This window comes from Formica exsecta, unplaced genomic scaffold (assembly GCF_003651465.1).
Source record: "Formica exsecta isolate Colony F162 unplaced genomic scaffold, ASM365146v1 scaffold122, whole genome shotgun sequence".
Lineage (NCBI taxonomy): Eukaryota > Metazoa > Arthropoda > Insecta > Hymenoptera > Formicidae > Formica > Formica exsecta.
In genome coordinates, this window is record NW_021848556.1 from 2,788,522 (window position 1) to 2,809,458 (window position 20,937).

At 29.2% G+C, this 20,937-nt stretch overlaps 1 protein-coding gene across 1 annotated transcript; it reads left to right on the forward strand.

Moving 5' to 3' along the window:
- The first annotated feature begins 6,324 nt into the window (after positions 1-6,324).
- LOC115245551 (cardioacceleratory peptide receptor-like) lies at positions 6,325-20,693 on the forward strand. Its single transcript, XM_029823922.1, is given in 8 exon segments — positions 6,325-6,375; positions 8,536-8,671; positions 12,390-12,587; positions 14,286-14,380; positions 14,645-14,822; positions 14,825-14,872; positions 18,679-18,859; positions 19,272-20,693. Coding segments are annotated over 8 exon segments (1,083 nt in total). The 3' UTR covers positions 19,468-20,693.
- Positions 20,694-20,937: the final 244 nt, after the last annotated feature.

Consider the following 20,937-nt stretch of genomic DNA (forward strand, 5'->3'; position numbering starts at 1 on the left):
TATATATATATATATAAATGCGACAATAATTAGCAACACAAAGATAGCAAGTGCCATAGCGCGTGGTATATGAAATTAACTGCATGATTTTTGCAAGAGTGCTGAATGAATCATATAGTTTTCGCATTGTTCTCTTCGTCGCCGTAATAATAAATAATAATAAACTGCGCGTTAACATGCGATTAACATTGGGAATGTCGTGCAAAGTGCCGTACAATCATTATACTTTGCTCATTAGTGCGCGCGCGATTAATTCATCGTGTTTCCCGAGTGAGTGCCACAAAGAAGCAAAGGACGAAGAAGAGAGGATGAGAAAGCCCAGGGGAGGCATCAGGCAATGGTAGAGCAACCGTAAGGTAAGTAATTTATAACTAATTTTACTTATTATTTGTTACTTATAAAATGAGATGTTCGTTTATCTCCGCGATAGCAATCCATTCTATTATTATAGTAGTACAATAAATATATATACTAGTCCAACAAAAATTTTTTTTTGTTTGAAAATACTGAAAATATCTATAATAAAATCATTATATTAATCAATATTTTTTATATTAATGTGTTTAAGATTTATAACGATTTAGATTATTTATATAAAAAAATTATAAAATCTTTTATTCGAAGATTATGCAATATTTGTTTTACTAAACATTGGTCTAAAGAACAAATGAAAAATATAATCGCGCGCATCATAGTTTTTTTTATATATTAATATTTTTTAGATATAGTTTTATATATAATTTGGATATATCTGTATTTTTTACAGATTACAACCTAGTGTACTACAACTCTGCTGTTGCGCATCATACCGGTGAGTGGCGCATTATTTTTTATTTTATAATTACAAGCTAATGGATTTAAAAAAATTACATGTATGAAATAAAAAATATCAGAGCCACAAGATTAAAGCTTTGTTTCGACGTGCAATTATCAGTATACAAAAATGTTATTTTACATAGATAACAACACTTCTATATATTAGACATCTTCTATTTCTCTTTTTTAAAAATGCAAGTTTTTAAATTACACTTTCTTATTTCTACAATAATGCAAGTTTATTACAGTGAGCATTGAGATAGGATTACTAATCAAAATTAAAAGAATTAATTATAAATAACAATTTATAATTATTATAAGTATTATAAACAATAATATGATAAAGTTGGGTCCATAAAAATTTCAAAATTTCTTAAAAAATTATAATTTCCCAATTATTTATACAATTTGTAAATATCGTGTATATAAACATAATACAACTTATTTAGAAAAGTTAATAAATAAATTATCCAAATTAATATAAATATTAAAGCGGCGCAATCTTGATAAATTAGACTAAATTTTATTTAGTAGTTTTTGAATTTTATAAGTGTATTTTCTTGTAAGAAACAAAATTTCCCAGCTATAGCTAAAACTTTCTTTAGTTTATATGCTGAAACAATCATGAAACGGAAAAGGCAGAAAACGAAACGAAGCAAAGCATATCAAAAGAGACGGAAGATTCTCTTGTCGCGAAAGAAGTTTATACGTGCTACTTCGCTCTGACTGCTATTATGTTTTACACTGCTAAAGGAGATTTGCATTTTCAAGCGCGATATTAAACATTCTTATTTGTTGAGGTTTTCATGTTTTATGCATTTTATGTGGACATAAATAAAAAGCAAACCGCGGTAATTTCTCGATATAAAATATTTAGCAGAAATTTGGAGGATACAAATAAAATATTAATATACAATTCCTTTGATTTATCGTCAATTTTCTAATAAAAATCAAGTTTATAATTAAACGTATATAATATATAATTATTTGATATTGCATTTAATTTATTAATGCACTATATTTTTACATTTTGAATCGATATTTGAATATTATCATTTAGACATCACGTTTTTATCAGCTACAAATCTACGTTTTGTGTATCAATTTATCATAATAATCTATTTATCGAGAAAAATGTATCTATGAAAAAATTAATAATCTGTTTTAATAAAAAGCATTCAGAATAATTTATCGTTGTTTGCGGTTGAATGCCTTGGGGCAAGACGTGTATCTTTATGTGTATTTTGCACGGAAAAGGATATGTGCGAGCATTGTGAAAGATCAGTTTTTGTATTTTATTAATTTATTTACCGATAGTACTGCAGTGTGTGCATTTTCTGTTAAAAAATACAGATGATTCGTTGGCTGTAAATACATGGAACCGCAACAATAATTGCACAGCGCTAACACTTGTGTAACATTAATTCTTGAGAACATTAGCGAATTGTGAGAAACTTCAATCGGAAAACAAAATCATTGTTATTTTTCTTTTTGCAATTTTCTCAATTACATTAATCTATCATCTCTAAAGGATTCGATAATAATAATGAAACTTCTATGTTTCAAACTGTTAAGAAAATCAATCTAAATTCTACTTGAAAATTAATTTTCTCCGGTTCTTAAAAAAGTAAATTAGATCATTGTTATACTAAATCATTAAATTTCTCTTCTCGCGAAAAAGTTTCAGTTTTCTTTGACACCTTGATATAGTTATTTCTCCAGCATAATTCGAATTACTGATTTACGTACCGTGTAACATTTTATTAAAATGTTTCATTCTAAAGATCATAAAGTCAACAATCTTTAGTATCAGTAGTTGCTTGCTTATGCAGGAAACTTGGCGCATATCCAAGAGTGCACTCTCGTTATTACCGCGAAAGAGCGACATCGTTAAGCTTACGCTCTTCATTCGGTCGTTAGGAATTACGAATTACGAGCGGTTCGTTACTCTTTCACGTCACCGTCTGCGGTGGTCAGAGATTTTTCTTTGAGGATGCATCACATCGGTATCGTCGTAACTCGATTATTTACCGCGGCTCGTTACTATTATATGATACAACTATGGCTCGTTACCGGCATTTTTCTTGCGCCCTTGACGTAAATATCGTAACCAACTATTCTCACGCTTGCGACAAATTTTAAACCACACTCGTTTTCCAAATGGTAAATATTTAAAAATAAAAGAATTTTTATCAAAAAATAAATCACTTAAAGAAATGAATTCAAAGTTATTTACACACACACGCACACACATATTAAAATTAGTTATTATATTTTCTCAATAAATTATTTCACCTCTTAAAACGAATTCGTGGATGCGAAAAATTGTAAGTTTGACCTATTTTAAAATTAAGAATTAAGAATTAATTTTAAATTTGGTTTACATAACTACTTTACGTAAATTCAAACAAGTGTTTGAAAATTTGCATGATTAATTTATGTCGAATTCCTCTCTGAACTTTTTTATTCAGTTTGTTACTTTCTTGGAGAGACAAATGTAAATGTAAATTTTTTTTCTGTGAGACTGCTCTACTCGTTTTGACTACGACACTGCTCCAGAATTACGAAGCTGAATTATGAATGAATAGCCATAGCGAAAAAAGATCGCACGTAACTTTCGCGTTTACCGGGAAGGGCAAAGGAAACAATGTCAGTTGTATCGTTGGCTCATAAAAATCTGTCACTGTGTACATTGCAAAATCTTTTCAAAAATAATTTTTATTTATTATCACGGCCATTCTCAATATCCACATAAAATTTGAAGCAACAAAATGCACTTTTAACGAATTTTATTTATTTTACGTAAAATCAGCAATTGACACACAGTAAGAAAGCGATATAACGATATATTTTTCATTTTTATAAGAATTCAATATCGATCTTATTACTTATCGGTTTTGTCCACCGCTACATAAAGTCACCGCGAATTCGCTTAACAACGGCTTGCTACTCGATACGGCTGTCGCCGACGAGTTACGCCAACGTTCAATTACGTGCAACAGATTTTTATGGGAAGCAACTTCGGTACGCGGTGGATTAAATGGGTTAACGTCGCGCTCGCCGTTCGCTGTCGCGTCGGCTTTCTTTCACCGATACCGTGCGGAAAAGCGTACACCCTGTATCCGCGCATGTATCCGCGGTGAAACGAGACCGTAAATCAAGGCAATTTTTTACAATCAGCGCTGTGTAATACGGCAAAGTGCTTTATAAAGTACTTACCTCGCGAGTTGACGATGAAAGCCGCACAGATAAGAGCTTGTCGTCTCGTTATCCCCATTTATCCTTGTTTCATCCATCGATGCTAGATCTTACAAATCCACTTAGATGGTGTGTCATCGCAGCTATAATTCCGTTTGATTTGTGTGCCAAGAAATGTATCGTGGTTAGCGCGAGATGCACTCGATCCAAAACGCCTTTCGGCGCTTATTTTCCATTAGGTAAGATCTCTTGGAGATGATAGAAAGCCTCATTGAACACCGTTTTGAATCTGGAATCAGGTATGGATATATTAATAAAGATATAAAATATATACATTAATTACTTGGCTTGGAATATAATCGTAAATTTAATACATAAAGATTATCAAAATAATACGTTATATAATATTTTATACCGTTATATTATATAGTAGTAAATGTCATGTAGTAAAATAAATAATCGGTGATAAAATCTTTTGTCGGACATATAAATACGCGAATTAAACTCATGCATGATTTATGATAAATCGAGTGGATAGGAATATAAAACGATGACGTGAATATTTTTCATATTTTGGTATTTTCAGCAAATTTTGATATTTCCTCTCTTCTCGTACTCTCTTAATAAATGTGAATAAATTTTGTTACATGCGTAGGTACATATATTATATCTCTTTATTTCGATTCTATTAATTAAAATAATGTGCATTTTCTATAGTTATATAACACACAATTCCGCATTTTGATATTACAGGAGTTATAATTATCTATATTTCATATTCAAAAAAAGATAAATCTCATTGTCAGCGCTGTTATTTTGTGTTATTGCAAAATACAGATAAGTTTTAAAACATAACAAATAACTCTTTTATATATTTGAAGAATAAATAAGCTACAAATTAATGGAAGAAAAATTATATATACATATAACAATAGAATAATTTTAATGTCAAGATTAGACAAACTAAATATATTTTATATTCTTAAATATACTCTTAATACTATATAAATGCTGTAAAGAGATAAATCAAACTTTTGTGATTGAAGAATTATAATGGTTATTTGAAATAGTTAGTCAATATTTAATGATTTTCTCAAAACTAATTCAATTGTATACATTTATAAAAGTTATAGATTTAGTAATATAGATTTAATTTGTAATATATTTTTTAGTAATGTGGAGTTGTCTTTTCATTAACTTTTCACATTTTATAATTAGCTATTCTCTCTCTCTCCCCCCCCCCTCTCTCTCTCTCCCCTTCTCTCCCTCCCTCTCTCTCTCTCTCTCTCTTTCTTTCTTTCTCTGCACTTTTTCAGTATATTAATAATATTATAGAGAAAACGACATAAAAATATAACCCATAGATCGCAACCACAGCTCCAAACTTTGCATACAAATCTCGCGCGCGATAAAATCGGTATCAATTTTATTCGACGATCGATATCGAGCTTGCAAGTGGCATGAGTAATTGCATTTTGAAACCGGAAAGCAAAACAGACCGGATACGAATAGAGAATCACGATTCGCAATATACATGGTATTCTAGACATTGTGCCATTTTCTCGCGGCTGTTGATATCATGAATCGAACTGACGCCGCAATATCAAGACAGCAATAGTTTACAAACAATAATAAAATTTTATTCATCATTTGTACAATAATACTTTTTTTTCTCGCCGCTGAATAAAAATAACAAAAATTCGTTCGATATCTATTTATAAATCTCTTAAATAAAAATTTTAAAGTTTGATGAATCTAAAATTGAAATCTCGTAAAATTACTTTCTTTTAAATTATTAGATATGTTATTTTTTATATATTTTATAATCTATGCTTATATTATTATATTTATTTTATTATCTATGCTTAAACATTATGGATGCAATTAAATAGCAACTTTATTTTACTAACATTTTGCATAACATATTGTATATTTTAAAATACATTGGATTATCATCTAAAACTAAAATATTAACGCAGATTTATAAAACGTTTTTGGGACATGCCATTTTATACAGCCATTTATTTGTAAATCCGTTAAGGGATTAAGAATTAATCACGGTCAAATGAATAATTCACGTGAATAAACCTGCAAATACTCCGATATCATGTACGATATAGTATGGGAGACTCAACAAAACCGAATGACCTAAATCGCCTGTCATATAAGTCTCTTTCGGAATTTGCAGTTTGCGGAATAGAAACATAAATTTAGTGCTGAGTGCGAAGAAAAAAAAAGAGGGAGACGAATAGGACACGTAATACTATGGTCTCAAGATTTTCGTTGATTCGGCGATATTCTTTTCGTCCGATGGGTGGATACGAAAGTCATTCACCCATTTGGGAGGAAATACCAATGCCGGTGAGTCCTCTCAAGCCAGAAGGCATATAATCCGCCAGACAGGCGGATTGTGGCAGACTGGGCACTGGAATTTAGATATCTTATCTCGCGTGCAATCTTATTTATAAAACTTTTCAGGATACTCTAATAATAAGAAACAGATTATTTTACGTAAATTTCTCAATTTATCTACGATTTACTTCTTCAATTAAACTAGTTTAATTAAACTGCATTTAAACTAATTTAGATTATATGATATAAATGATAATACATGTTTGCGTATTTTACTCAAAATGCATCTCTGTTTAATTCTCATATAAACCATTTATTTATAGTTGCGTTACATACTAATAAATGATTTAAATAATACTTTTTAATCGCAATTTATTTTCTTATTATATTTAATAAAATACTAAACATATTTTTTTACTTTTCCAAAAAAATAAAAATTTTAACGTACTAAAATATAGAACTGTCGTTCTTGGCACATATCCTGCAATGGATTTATTACGAGCTATTTATACTGAAAATAATTTTATAAATTGCCTTTATTGGTAATTGCTTCTATTATCGTAATTATCTTCGTTTCTGTGTTTTCAAGATAAAATAATTTAATTCTGTTTTTTAAGTCAAAATAATTAGATATTAAAGTTATATCTATATTTATACATATATATTCCCAGCTCACATTACAATTATGATATTTTGAAAGCATTTTCAATCAAATGTGCTGACCATTATACAATCATTCAATTTAATTATATAATTAATTTAATATTTATAAATTGCAAAATACAACAATTCAAGTATGTCAATTTCCTTAATTGGAAATGTTTTTAATATTAAAAACTTGATATATTATTAAAATATTATGTTGTTTTATTGTTAATTCTACTAAAAGAATGCACATTTTTTAAGCTGTAATTATGATATCTATAATTAAAATTTGTTTAACTGTGTAATTAAGCATTTATAATTTTTTAACTGTAAATATTTAAACTAAATGCTTGTGGAAAATTAAAATTATTTTTTAATATAATAATTAACACTTTAATTAGTTGTTAATAAGCATATTTAAAGTAAGATTTGATCAATATTTAAGGTCAAAAGATAATTTGTTTATCTGTAATACGTAAGATTTACTGTAACTGATATGGTTGTTATCTCTAGAATAGAATATACATATGAGTGCTTGAATGCATGAAAGGTTTGTAGGATTCTCTTAATTAGAAATGTCCTAATTATCTATTCGTTATCGTTAAATTATGCTACATATCATATCGGTCATGTATACTGAAGCAAATTAGGTTGCATAGTGGAAACGCAAATGATGTTGAAATTAACGCTCAAACGTCACCCTCGTTAAACAATTTGCAATGTATGCGATGCAAGAGAAGACCACAGCCATCAAACTAACCATCAAACCAATTATTTGTTCGGATAAAGCAAGTGATTAGTAAATGGCTATCTAACATTTCATCGGATTGATATTGAGATTACAAGACACAATACAATAATAATGCATCTGTGTTATGTAAATCTATATTATTCATAAAGATTTATATAAGTAAGAGAGGGGGGGGGGGAGTGATCTTATATTCTGAATATATTGACATATAATCCGCGATTTTAAGATGAGTATATTTAATATATTTAAATATTTTGTATACATTTGTATATATTTGTATACATTTAATATATATGAATTTTTTTCTGTTAAAATAAATGGTTTTATAATTTAAATATATTTTGAATGTGATCTTCGATATATAAAATTAATGTAACTCTGTAATTTTACTTAACACATTATTTTCAGAATTTTGATATAATAAATATAGAGTTTTTCCCTCTTTAAAGTGTATTCTAGAATTTCTTACATACATATTTTTAAAAAAGTTTCTAACAATTAAATATAAAAATAAGAATTATAGCTTTTTTTAAACCCCTGGGTCCTAGTTTAAAAAAATGAAAAAAATATTACTAATTTTCATATAACGGAAACATAAAGTTTATATCTTTGGATTCATATTTTTGAATTTAATCATCAAAACTTTTTTTGAAATGTATTAAGAATTCTAAAATTTTTTGAGGAAAAAACACAACATTTTTAATTGTTTAAAAATTTTGAATTGATAATTTCACAAGAGTGAAACAAACGTTCTTTCGTTTTCTTCCTTATAGACGGAACAATTCGCAGTACTATGGCTGTTATTTGCGGTAATAGTCGCTGGCAATACTGCTGTTCTCGCCGGACTTCTGCTAGGAAAACGCAGGAAATCCCGGATGGATTTTTTCATCAAACAATTAGCATTTGCGGGTAAGTGATTATTATTTATCTTTAATGGCTTGTGTAAATGGCTCAAAAAGTGGTAATACTTCGATATTTTTTATAGAAAAATAGACTTTGAATTAGACAATAAATTTATTACATGTAGCATAAACGGGTAACAATTTTTAAAAATGTATATTATTAATTCTGCTAAGAATTAATAAAATTTGAAAGAACAAAAGAGGCAAAACGGTATTTTTTTTTATCTCTGTAATGTCAATTGTCTCAATGACAAGCGGGGGCGAATACCCTATATATATACATATGTATAAATACATAAATTATTATCTAAATTAGATATGGAACGCGAAGGTTTTCTCATAAATCCCTCGCTTCCGATGTTTGATTCAATTCAGACTCTGGGGAAACGATGGCACATCCTCTTCCATGTAAACGTTTTATAGATAAACATTTCTCTTCCTTTTTACGCTGACGTATCTTAATGCACGGGATATCGGAAACACAGACGTACAATTGCGCGTATATAGTGTAAAAGTTTCTTGTATTATATTGCAACTGTACCTGCATATGGGTATATGTGTCTGCGCTCGCAAGCAAAACACGTTAATGGAAAGATATCTTTTTTGCAGTAATATGATAATTATGACTAATTAAATATATTTTAACAACAATACTTATAAATACATATAATATATTGTACACATTATACTTATATTGTGCAGAAAAATTTTAATCCGAAATCATTTAGAATCTCTACTATTTTAATGACAAATAGTTTGGCATCGGATGATGGTTAACTCTGTCTACTGTTTCTCGTATATTATTCGCATAATAAGTTGCGGCATTAAAAGTAGATATACGCTTACCGCAAAGTTAATATCTGCGAAATGGAAAAGAAAGAATGTTTTTTACGGCATAGCATAAAATAACATGCTACAGAGAAAAAACACGAGTAAAAATATGCATTTTAAAACAGGTATTCTACGAAAAAAGAAATGTATTTCTAGGTGATAGTTGAAAAATGTTCTTAGAAAACTACAGATTTAAAAACTTAAAAATTGTCAGGAAATATAATTTTATTGAAAATAATTAAATCATTATGAGATCAGCAAGATAATTAATTAGCGCAATAATTAGTCTTTCTATATTTGTGTCTTTTTTACACATAATATGATTTATACGCAAAGATACATTTCTCTGTTTCTTTTAAAAGATGTAAAATATATTTCCTTTTTTTGTTGTATTTCTTTAAGGAGAAAAAACTGAATAATCTAAAAGTTAACACTCGATTTGGTAGTTGATTATCTAATTACTTAACAAGATCTTTTTTTGTACAACAAATAATAGCAAGAGGCATCATAAAATCGTGCTAATGCAGCGATAGGAAAAACAAAAATGTTATACAAGGTGTAGAAAATATGTTCCTTTGCCAACAAGCTGAATTTAAAGATATTGTATATTGAGATATTCTCGATAGTTGTAGATTGTTAATATAGATATAGTACTTCGCAATAAACGTCGCTATTCGAATGAAAGAAGAAAACTCTCCAAATAAGAACGTTGTACTTTTATACAACAATAATATATATATGTGTGTGTGTGTACGAAGTCTGCTTGAAAGAAATCACTTACTTTTCAAGATATTTTAGTGCTCAACAGGAAAATCCTTTCTATAATATTAAAATTTAACAATGTAGAGTCTTCCTATTTATTTTAGAAAATTATTTTAGAATATCTTTTTATATAATTAAACGTAGTTTTTGTATTTTCTAATAATTAATATTGTATCTCTCTCTCTCTCTTTCTCTCTCTCTACAAACACACACACACACACACACACACATATATATATACATATATATATATATATATAAGTTATTCTTCTGTCCTTGATCGATCGTTTAAATTTAAAATGTTGAATGTAAGTAATCGACGATAAAAGAAAATTGAGAAAAGTTGATAAATCCAATCGTAAAGTTGCAAAGCATAAAGGTATCAAAGGATTTCAACATTATCTGAGAACATGTAGGTTAAGGATATATAGAAATACTTTAAAGTATAGCCATTAACTCGAACAAATTTGATCATTCCTATAAGAAAGATTTTCGTAAATGGACTACGAGTGTTCTGGAATCTTTAATCAGAATACTCTTTTGCTAGGATAAATTCTCTAAATTGATACTGCTTAACAATATTGAAAGAGAGAGAGAGAGAGTAATCCGTATTATAAATATATTTTTGACATTGCGTAAAAAAATATATTGTAATATTATGGAAATCGCGCTAATATAGAGAAAAGATGTAAACTTAGAATTGAAATTATGAATCAATCAATCATTAATAAATCGTAAAAATTATTTTATCTCAAACTGGATAAAAAACTAGATTTTTCAAGAAGAATATATCAATCATTTAACATGTATTTTATAAATAAAATTATTACGCGCCTCTGCAGCATTGTGATTTAATGGTAACAAATTGCTTTCTAGTTTAATTAACTGCTGGCACTTTCCCATTATACTGGAAGCAATTATTCTTCAATTTCGAACATTAATATCACGACCGGTGTTATCGAGTCACAAGGGTGTGAAATCGACTTTTTATTTCGTCGATAAAATATGAGCGACAAAAACAAGGGATGAGCTCGGTTTATTTACAGAATTACCAAAGAGTTGTGGTAGCACTCTTTCTTTTCCGAACGTTTTTACGATCAAACTTACATTTCGGGAAGCATGTATAAGGCCCTTTTAGTTATTATTAAGAAATGTGTTCTATACAAGATCATAAAGTAACTAAAGTAACTCTACATGCACATGCTTTTACGATTATTATAGTTCAAGTTTATCCATAAATAAAAATTTTAATTATTGTAATCTATAAAACGAAAATTCTGCGTTGATTTTTTTAAGATATAATTCTTAACTCAATTCTTTTTTGCATCAATCGTTACAAAACATATAATATACCTTTATAAGAAAATTAACACTGTTTTAAATAACCTTTAATTACTGTGACGTTTTTGGTATACGAACGTCACAACATAGAAATTAGCGAATTTACGTCGCGTTCTATCATGCTCATTTTGTTTTGTATGTCAATGATTTTTAATTATAACTATGCGCAAATGCAGAGCAACGCGATATAAAGCATCGAAACTAACTATAAGCTGATCATATTGTACATCTGAAGAAACATTAATTCCGTAATCAAAACAGATGTATTTTATAAACGGCTTCATGAGCTAATTAATAATCGCGCGGCGCCTTTACGCGATTGCGAAAATTCCACGTGTTCGTATTAATACTAAACTTTTATATATAATTTCACACGAACATTCATGTATAAGGCAGTATCATTTATATCTCTTTCTTATAATAATTCCGAATCATTTATATCCTTTTATTATAATAATCCCAAAGTCATCATAAACAAAAATGTAGATTTACGGATCAAATACACCAGCCATAATCACACACATACGCACATTCCTTATAACCATGAAAATCAAATACAAAATAAACGACATAAATTCTTGTTAACTTTTATCTAATCCTTTTTCTCTGAATGACACGATTTCCTGGATACATAATATTAATCAATATGTCCGGATATTATAGTTGGTGACTTTGGATATTTGAGAAATATGCAGAATAGGGAAGCCCCATATTCTGACGGAGCATTGATAATAATCGATTAGCGAACAATATATGTATATTACAATTCATAGTCATGTATCTTGTTGCAGATCTACTAGTCGGCCTAATATCCGTACTGACGGACATAATCTGGAGAACGACGGTCACGTGGTATGCAGGAAATGTAGCTTGCAAGCTGATAAGGTTTATGCAGGCCGTAGTGACCTACAGCTCGACTTATGTCCTTGTGGCTCTGTCAATCGACAGATACGACGCCATTACCCGCCCGATGAATTTCTCCGGCAGCTGTGAGTACATTAGCGCTACATACGATCGCCTTTAATGTCGGATCCTCTTACAAAGCAGCATTACCGGGCTAAACTTATTAATTTAATTTTAATTCCGTGAAATATATAGCACGACTCGAGGCATGGATAGCATCTGATTATTTCAAAGCGAAAATATCACTCTCGTCTTTCTATGCAAAAATTTTTATCCGCCTTTGATAAATAAAGGAAAATATTTTGAAAAAACTTATGTACAATACAGTTAATTAACAATATTAAAAGAAAAAATATATTACTTGAGATTCTCTCTCATTTTTAGTTGAGATTAACAAAAGACAAGAGCAATATTAGCCTAAATAAAATAAGGAAAATTTAAAACGATAATAATGAAGGATTTAAATCAACAAAAACAAGAGAAATAATGTCAATAGAAAATGTAAATCTTTTGTGTATGATTAGTAATAGTAAAAAAGAGAATAAATTCTTTTATAGTTGGTCATTATTTTATATATATGCCAATTTAATCGTAATTGTGCGATAATGGAGTTGCTTCTAATGAGGTTTCAATATACGTTTTCAAGCAAATATTTCTGATTATAGCAGGTTGACGGTTACTTTATCGATATCTACCAATCACATACAGAACAGCGCAGTTTACCTCGCGATGAAATGCACTCATCTTTGCATTTATGTCACCCGAGAAGTAGCGTGTTGAATCACCACTTCTCTTTTCTCTCTCTCTTTCCTCTATTTTATTCCTCATATTTACCGCTTACTGAGAAATTGCTTTGACTTCTATTGCCAGATGCTGCGCATCTATTTTTACTCGCAGAATTTGCTAGATGAGTCTAAAGTGAAAAATACTGAAAATCGATGCCATCTGTGAGACTCTCCTCGGCAATATTGTTGCTCTGATAGATAGCAATAATATCTGTCAATAATAACGATCAGATTCCAGTGACGCACTTGTAATATAATGGTTTTTCTGAAAATTAATATTGCTTCTGACGTCAATCGTTAATGTTTCTTTTTTCTTTTTCTTGACGGTTTCTTCTTTTTCTCGACGCGACAAGATAAAGAATGGAGAAAGGATAGCGTCGCTGGATTCTTTTATCTTTCTACTGGAGACGGTCGTGTCATCTATCACACGGAGGTATCTCACGGATCGTTGTGATGCGTATCTTCCCCTTGCACTGATATAAAATTTATCTTGTGTCTTCTATCGACGTTCTCGTGGCTTGTCGATAGCTGGAATTACAGAAATCGAAAAATGTACAATTCTAGACTACCTATCATGTTCGAACATCGTTCGATACTCAATCATCAATGGATTAATAAAAGGATTCATGTCGATATCTCTTATATTACAGATTAGTGCTAATTAAAACAGATTTTCTTTGTTTCCTTGATTCTTTTAAAGAAAAATTGAACTTTGGCTATACATTAAAGTAACTCACATGTTTATATATACTTGGATTATTAAAAATATATGTATATCTTGCAAAAATCATAACATAAACAAAAACAAAATAATCAATCGGATAATAAATTTCTTTTATAAAAAGAAGTGTATTTACGTTATAAAATTAAACTTCAAACACTAAAAATTTCGCATCACATTTCTAATATTTGTTGAGTACAATTATTTTTGTCATTATGTGTTCATGTATCGACCACAAAAATGTAATCTGAAGATTAACATATTAATTTTAATCGCAGGGTGGAGAGCTCGAGCTTTGGTAATTACGGCTTGGGCTCTATCAGCGTTATTCAGTTTGCCAATGATATTTCTATACGAAGAGAAACGAATACAGGTACATATATATATATATTAAATGCAGCAATTATTTAAAAACTATAGACATCGCAAAATTGTTCTTAAAAAAGTTTTAAATTGTCCAAAAATATGTTTTTGAGTTTTTGTATATTGTGTTTTTTTTTCAAACTGTAGAGAAAATATATCACTAGATAACGTTACATTATCGTTTACCCATTTTTGGAAGGACTTTTCAGTAATCGGAAATCGAATGCGCGTGGTACTCACGAGGTGAGCCTAATCGCAGAAGATCATTTTATAGGGTACGACACAGTGCTGGATCGATTTGGCCTCCCCGATCCAATGGAAGATCTACATGAGTTTGGTGAGTTTCAGCCTCTTTATAGCGCCCACCCTGATAATAGGAGGCTGTTACACAGTCATCGTGGTCACAATATGGTCGCAAGGAGCAGCGCTACGTCAGGGACCGACTAGAGACACTCGAGGGCGAAAATCAAAACCGTTAAAATGACTTTCGTCATAGTTTTCGGTAAGACGCAAATCATTTACAGAAATGTTGCAAATGCAAAATGTCATAGTGTTATTTAATTAATAATTGTAAACCTAACAAAGTTTGTATTATCTCTTTATAAAGAAGTAAGAAAATATATATTTTTCGTCAAATTTATAATAAAAGAAATAAGAAAAATAAGAAAAATGTATTTAGAAAAAAAACTCTTATTTAAAAACTCCTTATTTAAAAAATAAGGGTAGAAAATCACGAAATATGCTGCGATTCAATTTATAGTGAATTTAATTGTAGTTTAATTTTATTGTAAATGAATTATGATCGTATGACAAGCATATTTTCTATAAAATTAAAAACATACATATATTTTTTTATATATGTATTGAAAGTATTTTTATATATAAATTTATAAAAATGTTACTTATTTAAGCGTTGTGGAACCAAGACCTAAAAATGATTGTAGCACAGAAAGTAGTTTCAAATTCTATAGCGTTATTAAGATCCACTTCAAAGGAGATTCAGGTTTCGATGGAAATCTTTTCAAGCAAATATTTACATAAACTTCTTTGACTTGACTTGTAAAGTTATACTTTAATACCTGATTTTTTTACGATTTCTCGTTATTCATGTGTTAGTTCGTAGATGTAAAGAAAACTTTTAGATTCCGAAGTAGACTCCAGTCTACGATATGTTCGAGACACGAATGTGTTTTCTTTCTTTGACATATGTATGTACACGAATATTTCATCGTGGATAATAACGGAAACGGAGCGCCATTCTCGAAGACAGCGCGTCTATTTTGCGATAATAAAAAGTAATAACCTCCTATCAAGCTTTTCCTATGTCTTTGATACGAGATCGGTGAACCATTTTATTTGCAGCGTAAAAGACGCGCCATAAGGAGATAAGCACGCATATATTCTCTATTCGATATTCTCGTACGAGAACGAACCATCTAAAGACAAAAAGAATTGTATATATATTCTGAGGACAAACCGCCGCACTAAATTAAATAAAATTGATAAATTGCGAACAACACATATAAAACCTATCAATCTGCACGCAGAATAAATTTTGCGTAAAAACTGTGGCTATAACAGCAATGTAATCTTGTTTCATGTTTTGAAATTACCATGCGCATATATCGTGCGTATTGCGATTGCGCTTGTGATGTGTTTTGATTTTCATATCTCGAGATAAAGAACCCATACATTTCCATAAATTGAGAGATCTTTTTATTAAACTAATATTTCTCCATTCCTTGTATTTTTATTAAAAGATGTGCTAATTTCAGCTATTAAATAATTTTTTAATTATTAAATAGCTTCCTGAGAAAAAATGGTATAAAGTAGTCTTAGATGTAAATATATATAATTAATTATGAAAAGATCTAATAACATATATAATTTTATATGATCATATAAAATTATATATTATATTATATGTTATCAGATCTTTTTATAATTCATTATGTATATTTACATCTGATTGTGAGATCATATTATACCATTTTTTCTCGGGTTGCAAAAAAGTATTATTAAATAGATCAATTTTTGTATTAAATAATTGTTAAACTTTTTTTAATACTATTGCAGTTATTAATGCAATTTTACGAAAAGCAGTAACAAATAAACAAAACAGTATATCTTTAAAAATACTGCGATTTGTGCAAATTGTTTAGTATGCTTTAAAATTTTAGTCATTTCTCTCTTTTTTAAGTAAGCTATAAAAGTAATAATTTTGATATTAAATATCTCATAATAATATACGGATTTCAAATTTTCTTCTCTCTCTCTCTCTCTCTCTCTCTCTCTCTCTCTCTTTGCCCTGTCATTAATAGATTTACTGAATAAACATATTTTTTAATAAAAAATTTATGCTTAATATAAAAATATATAAAAATTTAGTTGCTGTATTAGTTTTATTTCAATATTTACGAGTTTTTTACTAAAGCTTTCACGTGATAAACTTTTAACAACTGTTCATTTTAAAACGACTATAAGAATATCGGAGCAGTGAACTCTCCAACATACATACCATATTTATACACCAGCAATATCCCCGTTCTCAAAATGACAATAGATACGTTCATCCGTCAGTCATAAAGAAGACACACAATGCGATCATTCATTGCATCCTTTGGAAACATTTATACGTTTTTGATGGGACATTAGAGTGTTGCACACTCATCGCAATGACGAATCAAATATGTCGATTTATGTCTAATCGAATTTTTTGTTGCGTAATCATTCATCATTGTACTAAAAATACCACTTACAATTTTCAATTTTCGATAAACCGTTACAATATCCTTAAATAATATGCAAAAACATATACATAATAAAAGTTTCCTACTAAATCTTTTTTATTGCAGCATGGCTAAATATGTTATTAAAGTCTCAGATACATGTGCAATAATTATATTAATAAATTTAAAAACTGGTTTTTTCGCATTTTGTGTCGTATAAAAAAAATGAACTGTAATCTCTTCTAAAGAGCTCTTTTATAATACTTTAACTGTTGCAAATTTTTTTTTAAATTGGTAAAATAATTGTGGGTTTGTTTTACAGGATTATTTCCTCAAGTTGTTCTGTCAGATTGCGGATGTAGCAATATTTCCGAAATTATACATATTAATGAGTTCAATGATTTCACTATTTATAAATCGCTAATGCATTAGAAAAATATTATTGGAGAAACAGAAAAGCCAGGGTATCGATTCTGTAGTAATTCAAATAAGGGTGAAAATTACAAAAATGAACAAATTTTCTAGAAAATTTATAATTTCATTGGTCCAAACCTAATACATTCGCTCATTTTTGTAATTTTCACCTTCACTTGAATTACAGAATCTCGATATCCTGAAGGTAAATGTTCTCAAATGAGAAATGAATTTGCCGTGAGAACAATTTGAAGCTACTTTGATTTTTTAGTTAGAAAAGTTATTTCACCGTGCGTCAGATGTTCTGCCATTTTCCCGTTTGGCGACTGATATCTTCTCTCAGCTCGTAGTTTTTCCAATATCGGCGCAATGGTAGTGCTTAACTCTTTTTTGGTCGTCGATTTATTGAAAAATGAAAGATGGTTATATCTATCCTGTACCGAAGAGTATCCGTCAAAATGTAACTTCCTCACAACTTCTTTAATTTCAACGAGAAATTCTCTGATAAATTAAAAAGCGTTTTTTTTTAAACTCTCTAGGACTGTCCAAGTATCAGTAGCTTTTAAATTTTGATCGATTGTACTTTTATTATGAAATATCCTATAGATATTATTATTTATGCAATGTATGTGTTTAATTCAATATTATATTGAATGTATCAGAAATCAAACAAAGAGCCGTTTCCGAAAGATAGAGATGTTTAGAGAAGAATCATCAAAAATTTAATAAATGTTTCGATCAAAAGCAATCAAACCAAATGTAATTGTCTATACTTTTTATTTTGTGATTATAAAATTTTTTTCGAATTTTTATTGTTTTATAAACTTTCTCCAAAAAATAAAAGGAAAATCGGCGACTATATGCTCTAAAACGGAAGCTACAAAATAAATCAAAGCGTGATTCAAAAAGATAAATAGAGCGTCTCGCTATTTTAGGTTTATTATCTAAAGTGGAACTGACAGAAACTTGGAGCTCTGTCAGAATTTTAGTATTTTGATTATGTACACTGTCTTTTTCTATTTTCCAAATATTACAATAATCACTGTGCATTCTTATCCTAATGTTTGCATATTTCTGCAAATCCCACAAAAATTTACATTGTATTATAAACGTAACATAAATTATAATACTCACGATGTAAGCGAAGAACGATTCTATGTTTCAGTGTTTATCCTTTGCTGGAGTCCGTACATAGTCTTCGATCTCCTTCAAGTTTATGGGCATGTACCCAAAACTCAGACGAATATCGCAGTCGCCACTTTCATACAAAGTTTGACGCCGCTCAATTCAGCCGCTAACCCGATTATTTATTGCCTTTTCAGTACTCCATTCTGTAAAAACGTACGGTGAGTACATTAATCATAAATTATATATAATTATGGTTATATGATGATAATCTTAATATTAATTTTGCTATTCTATTCGGATCTATTTAAAACGTTAAAAGCATTTCTCTTAAATATAAGCTAAAAATTTTTACGGAAGAACATGCAACATATACACACACTCATACAACCTTAAAATATCAATAATCTTTACAATATTAAATAACAGAAAAAAATCTCTAATTCATAAAAGCTATCATTAAAATAACCGTAGAATTTGCAGATATTTTCTTATGTAATGTTTAAATGTCTTATTGCACATTTGAAACAATGCTCGCGGTGGTGACAATATTTTCTCAGGATAAAAGATCCGACGTTGCAACAATTTTCCACTACAGGATTTCTCCGTTAAACAGCAATTGTTGCTCGGTAGGAACATGCAGGCAATATCCTGGATTTCGGGTTGGTGCCCGACAAATTCGCATCACTGCTTCGGTATCGGAGCGACGAATAGCAGTACGAGAACGACCGTGACGACGTCCCTGACGGCACAGTCCTCCCGCAGAAGTGGACACTTTACTATGTTGCACTCTACGTCGCGGAAACGCGTCATGGTCTCTCTGGTCTAGAGTTCACGATGTCTGAAATATGGTTGCATCAATTTCTTTGCAGATTTATATTCTACATCGAAATGGACTTTTAGTAGTTTTACTTGCCTATGCTAGCGATTAATTATTATTAGAGGAGAAACATAACTCATCTTTCTTATGGATCATATAGAAAAGTCAATTATTTTTTTGCAGGCAAATGTTGTACCGATTTGAAAATACATAGTTACCAGATATATCCGAGCGTTCTCTACATCTTCCATATAATAATTTTTGCAAAAAGGAAAATCTATTAATGAACGATTGCAAGAATTTTCTTGTTTTGAAAAAGTTTTCGCTTTTACAATATACCCTTTAATATCGTTTGTATGTATATAATATTTTTCTTACAACCGATTTTCAATAATATTGCTGAGATCAGTCCGCTTTCAATAAGACATGATAATCAAGAACATGACAATTATCTTAAATTAAAAATAAAATTATGCTCTAATAATATGTTTGATATTATAAATTGATGTCTTCTCGATTCGATAACATGTAATTTTCTATACGTAAAGTGTAATAACAATTGTAAATGATTTGATATTGTAAAGTTTCACATAAAAGTCTTCTAATTTTTAATTAAAAGCTATCAAAGTGGTTATATATATTAATGAAAAATAGCATACATTTTTGTATCTAAGTTGTAGCAATTTAACACCTATAATTTTTGTTTCAATATAGAATATACATCCATACCCGTGCATGTATATGTACGTGTATGTATATGTGTATACGGGATATCTCAGATTGTTGCTTAATATTTAATATTAAAATATTTGATATAAATAAATATTTAATATTCGACAGAGAATGTATATTAAATATTAATTAATTATACATTTTTAACTAAAGTGCAAAAATAATTTAAATCTTATAGCAAAGCAGAATCATACAAAAGCAAACGGAGGCAGCTAACAAATATTTTCTGTAATAATCTTTGTAATATTATCCGCGATAAATCTCTCGTATAACTTCCTAACACCGTCCAATAAAAAAGAACTGATAACGCGCTGAGAAAGGGAAGGTTCTTCTACTATATAGGTTAATTCATAAATTGCACACAAAGTACGCACTATTCTATTCATTATTGTGAATTTGTCTTCGTGCAATCATTTATATATTTTACGAATCATTTAAAAGTGATTTTTTTCACATTAGAAGACAATATCATAAATATCGATAATTTTCTATGCTAACAATAAGTGTTATGATAAAACAATCTGGATATATTTTGTTTGTGATATAAGTCTATTCTAAAATATTTGTATGTTTTAGTACCACTCCTCTATTATATTTTTTTTTTAATTAGACATATGTAAATTAGTATCTGATAAAATCAAAAAAAATCTAAAAAATAATTTTTTAGAAGAAGAGGCCTTTCAAGAGAAAGACCAAAATCATATTAATACGTATTTCCAAGATACATTACATAAATAAATAATATAT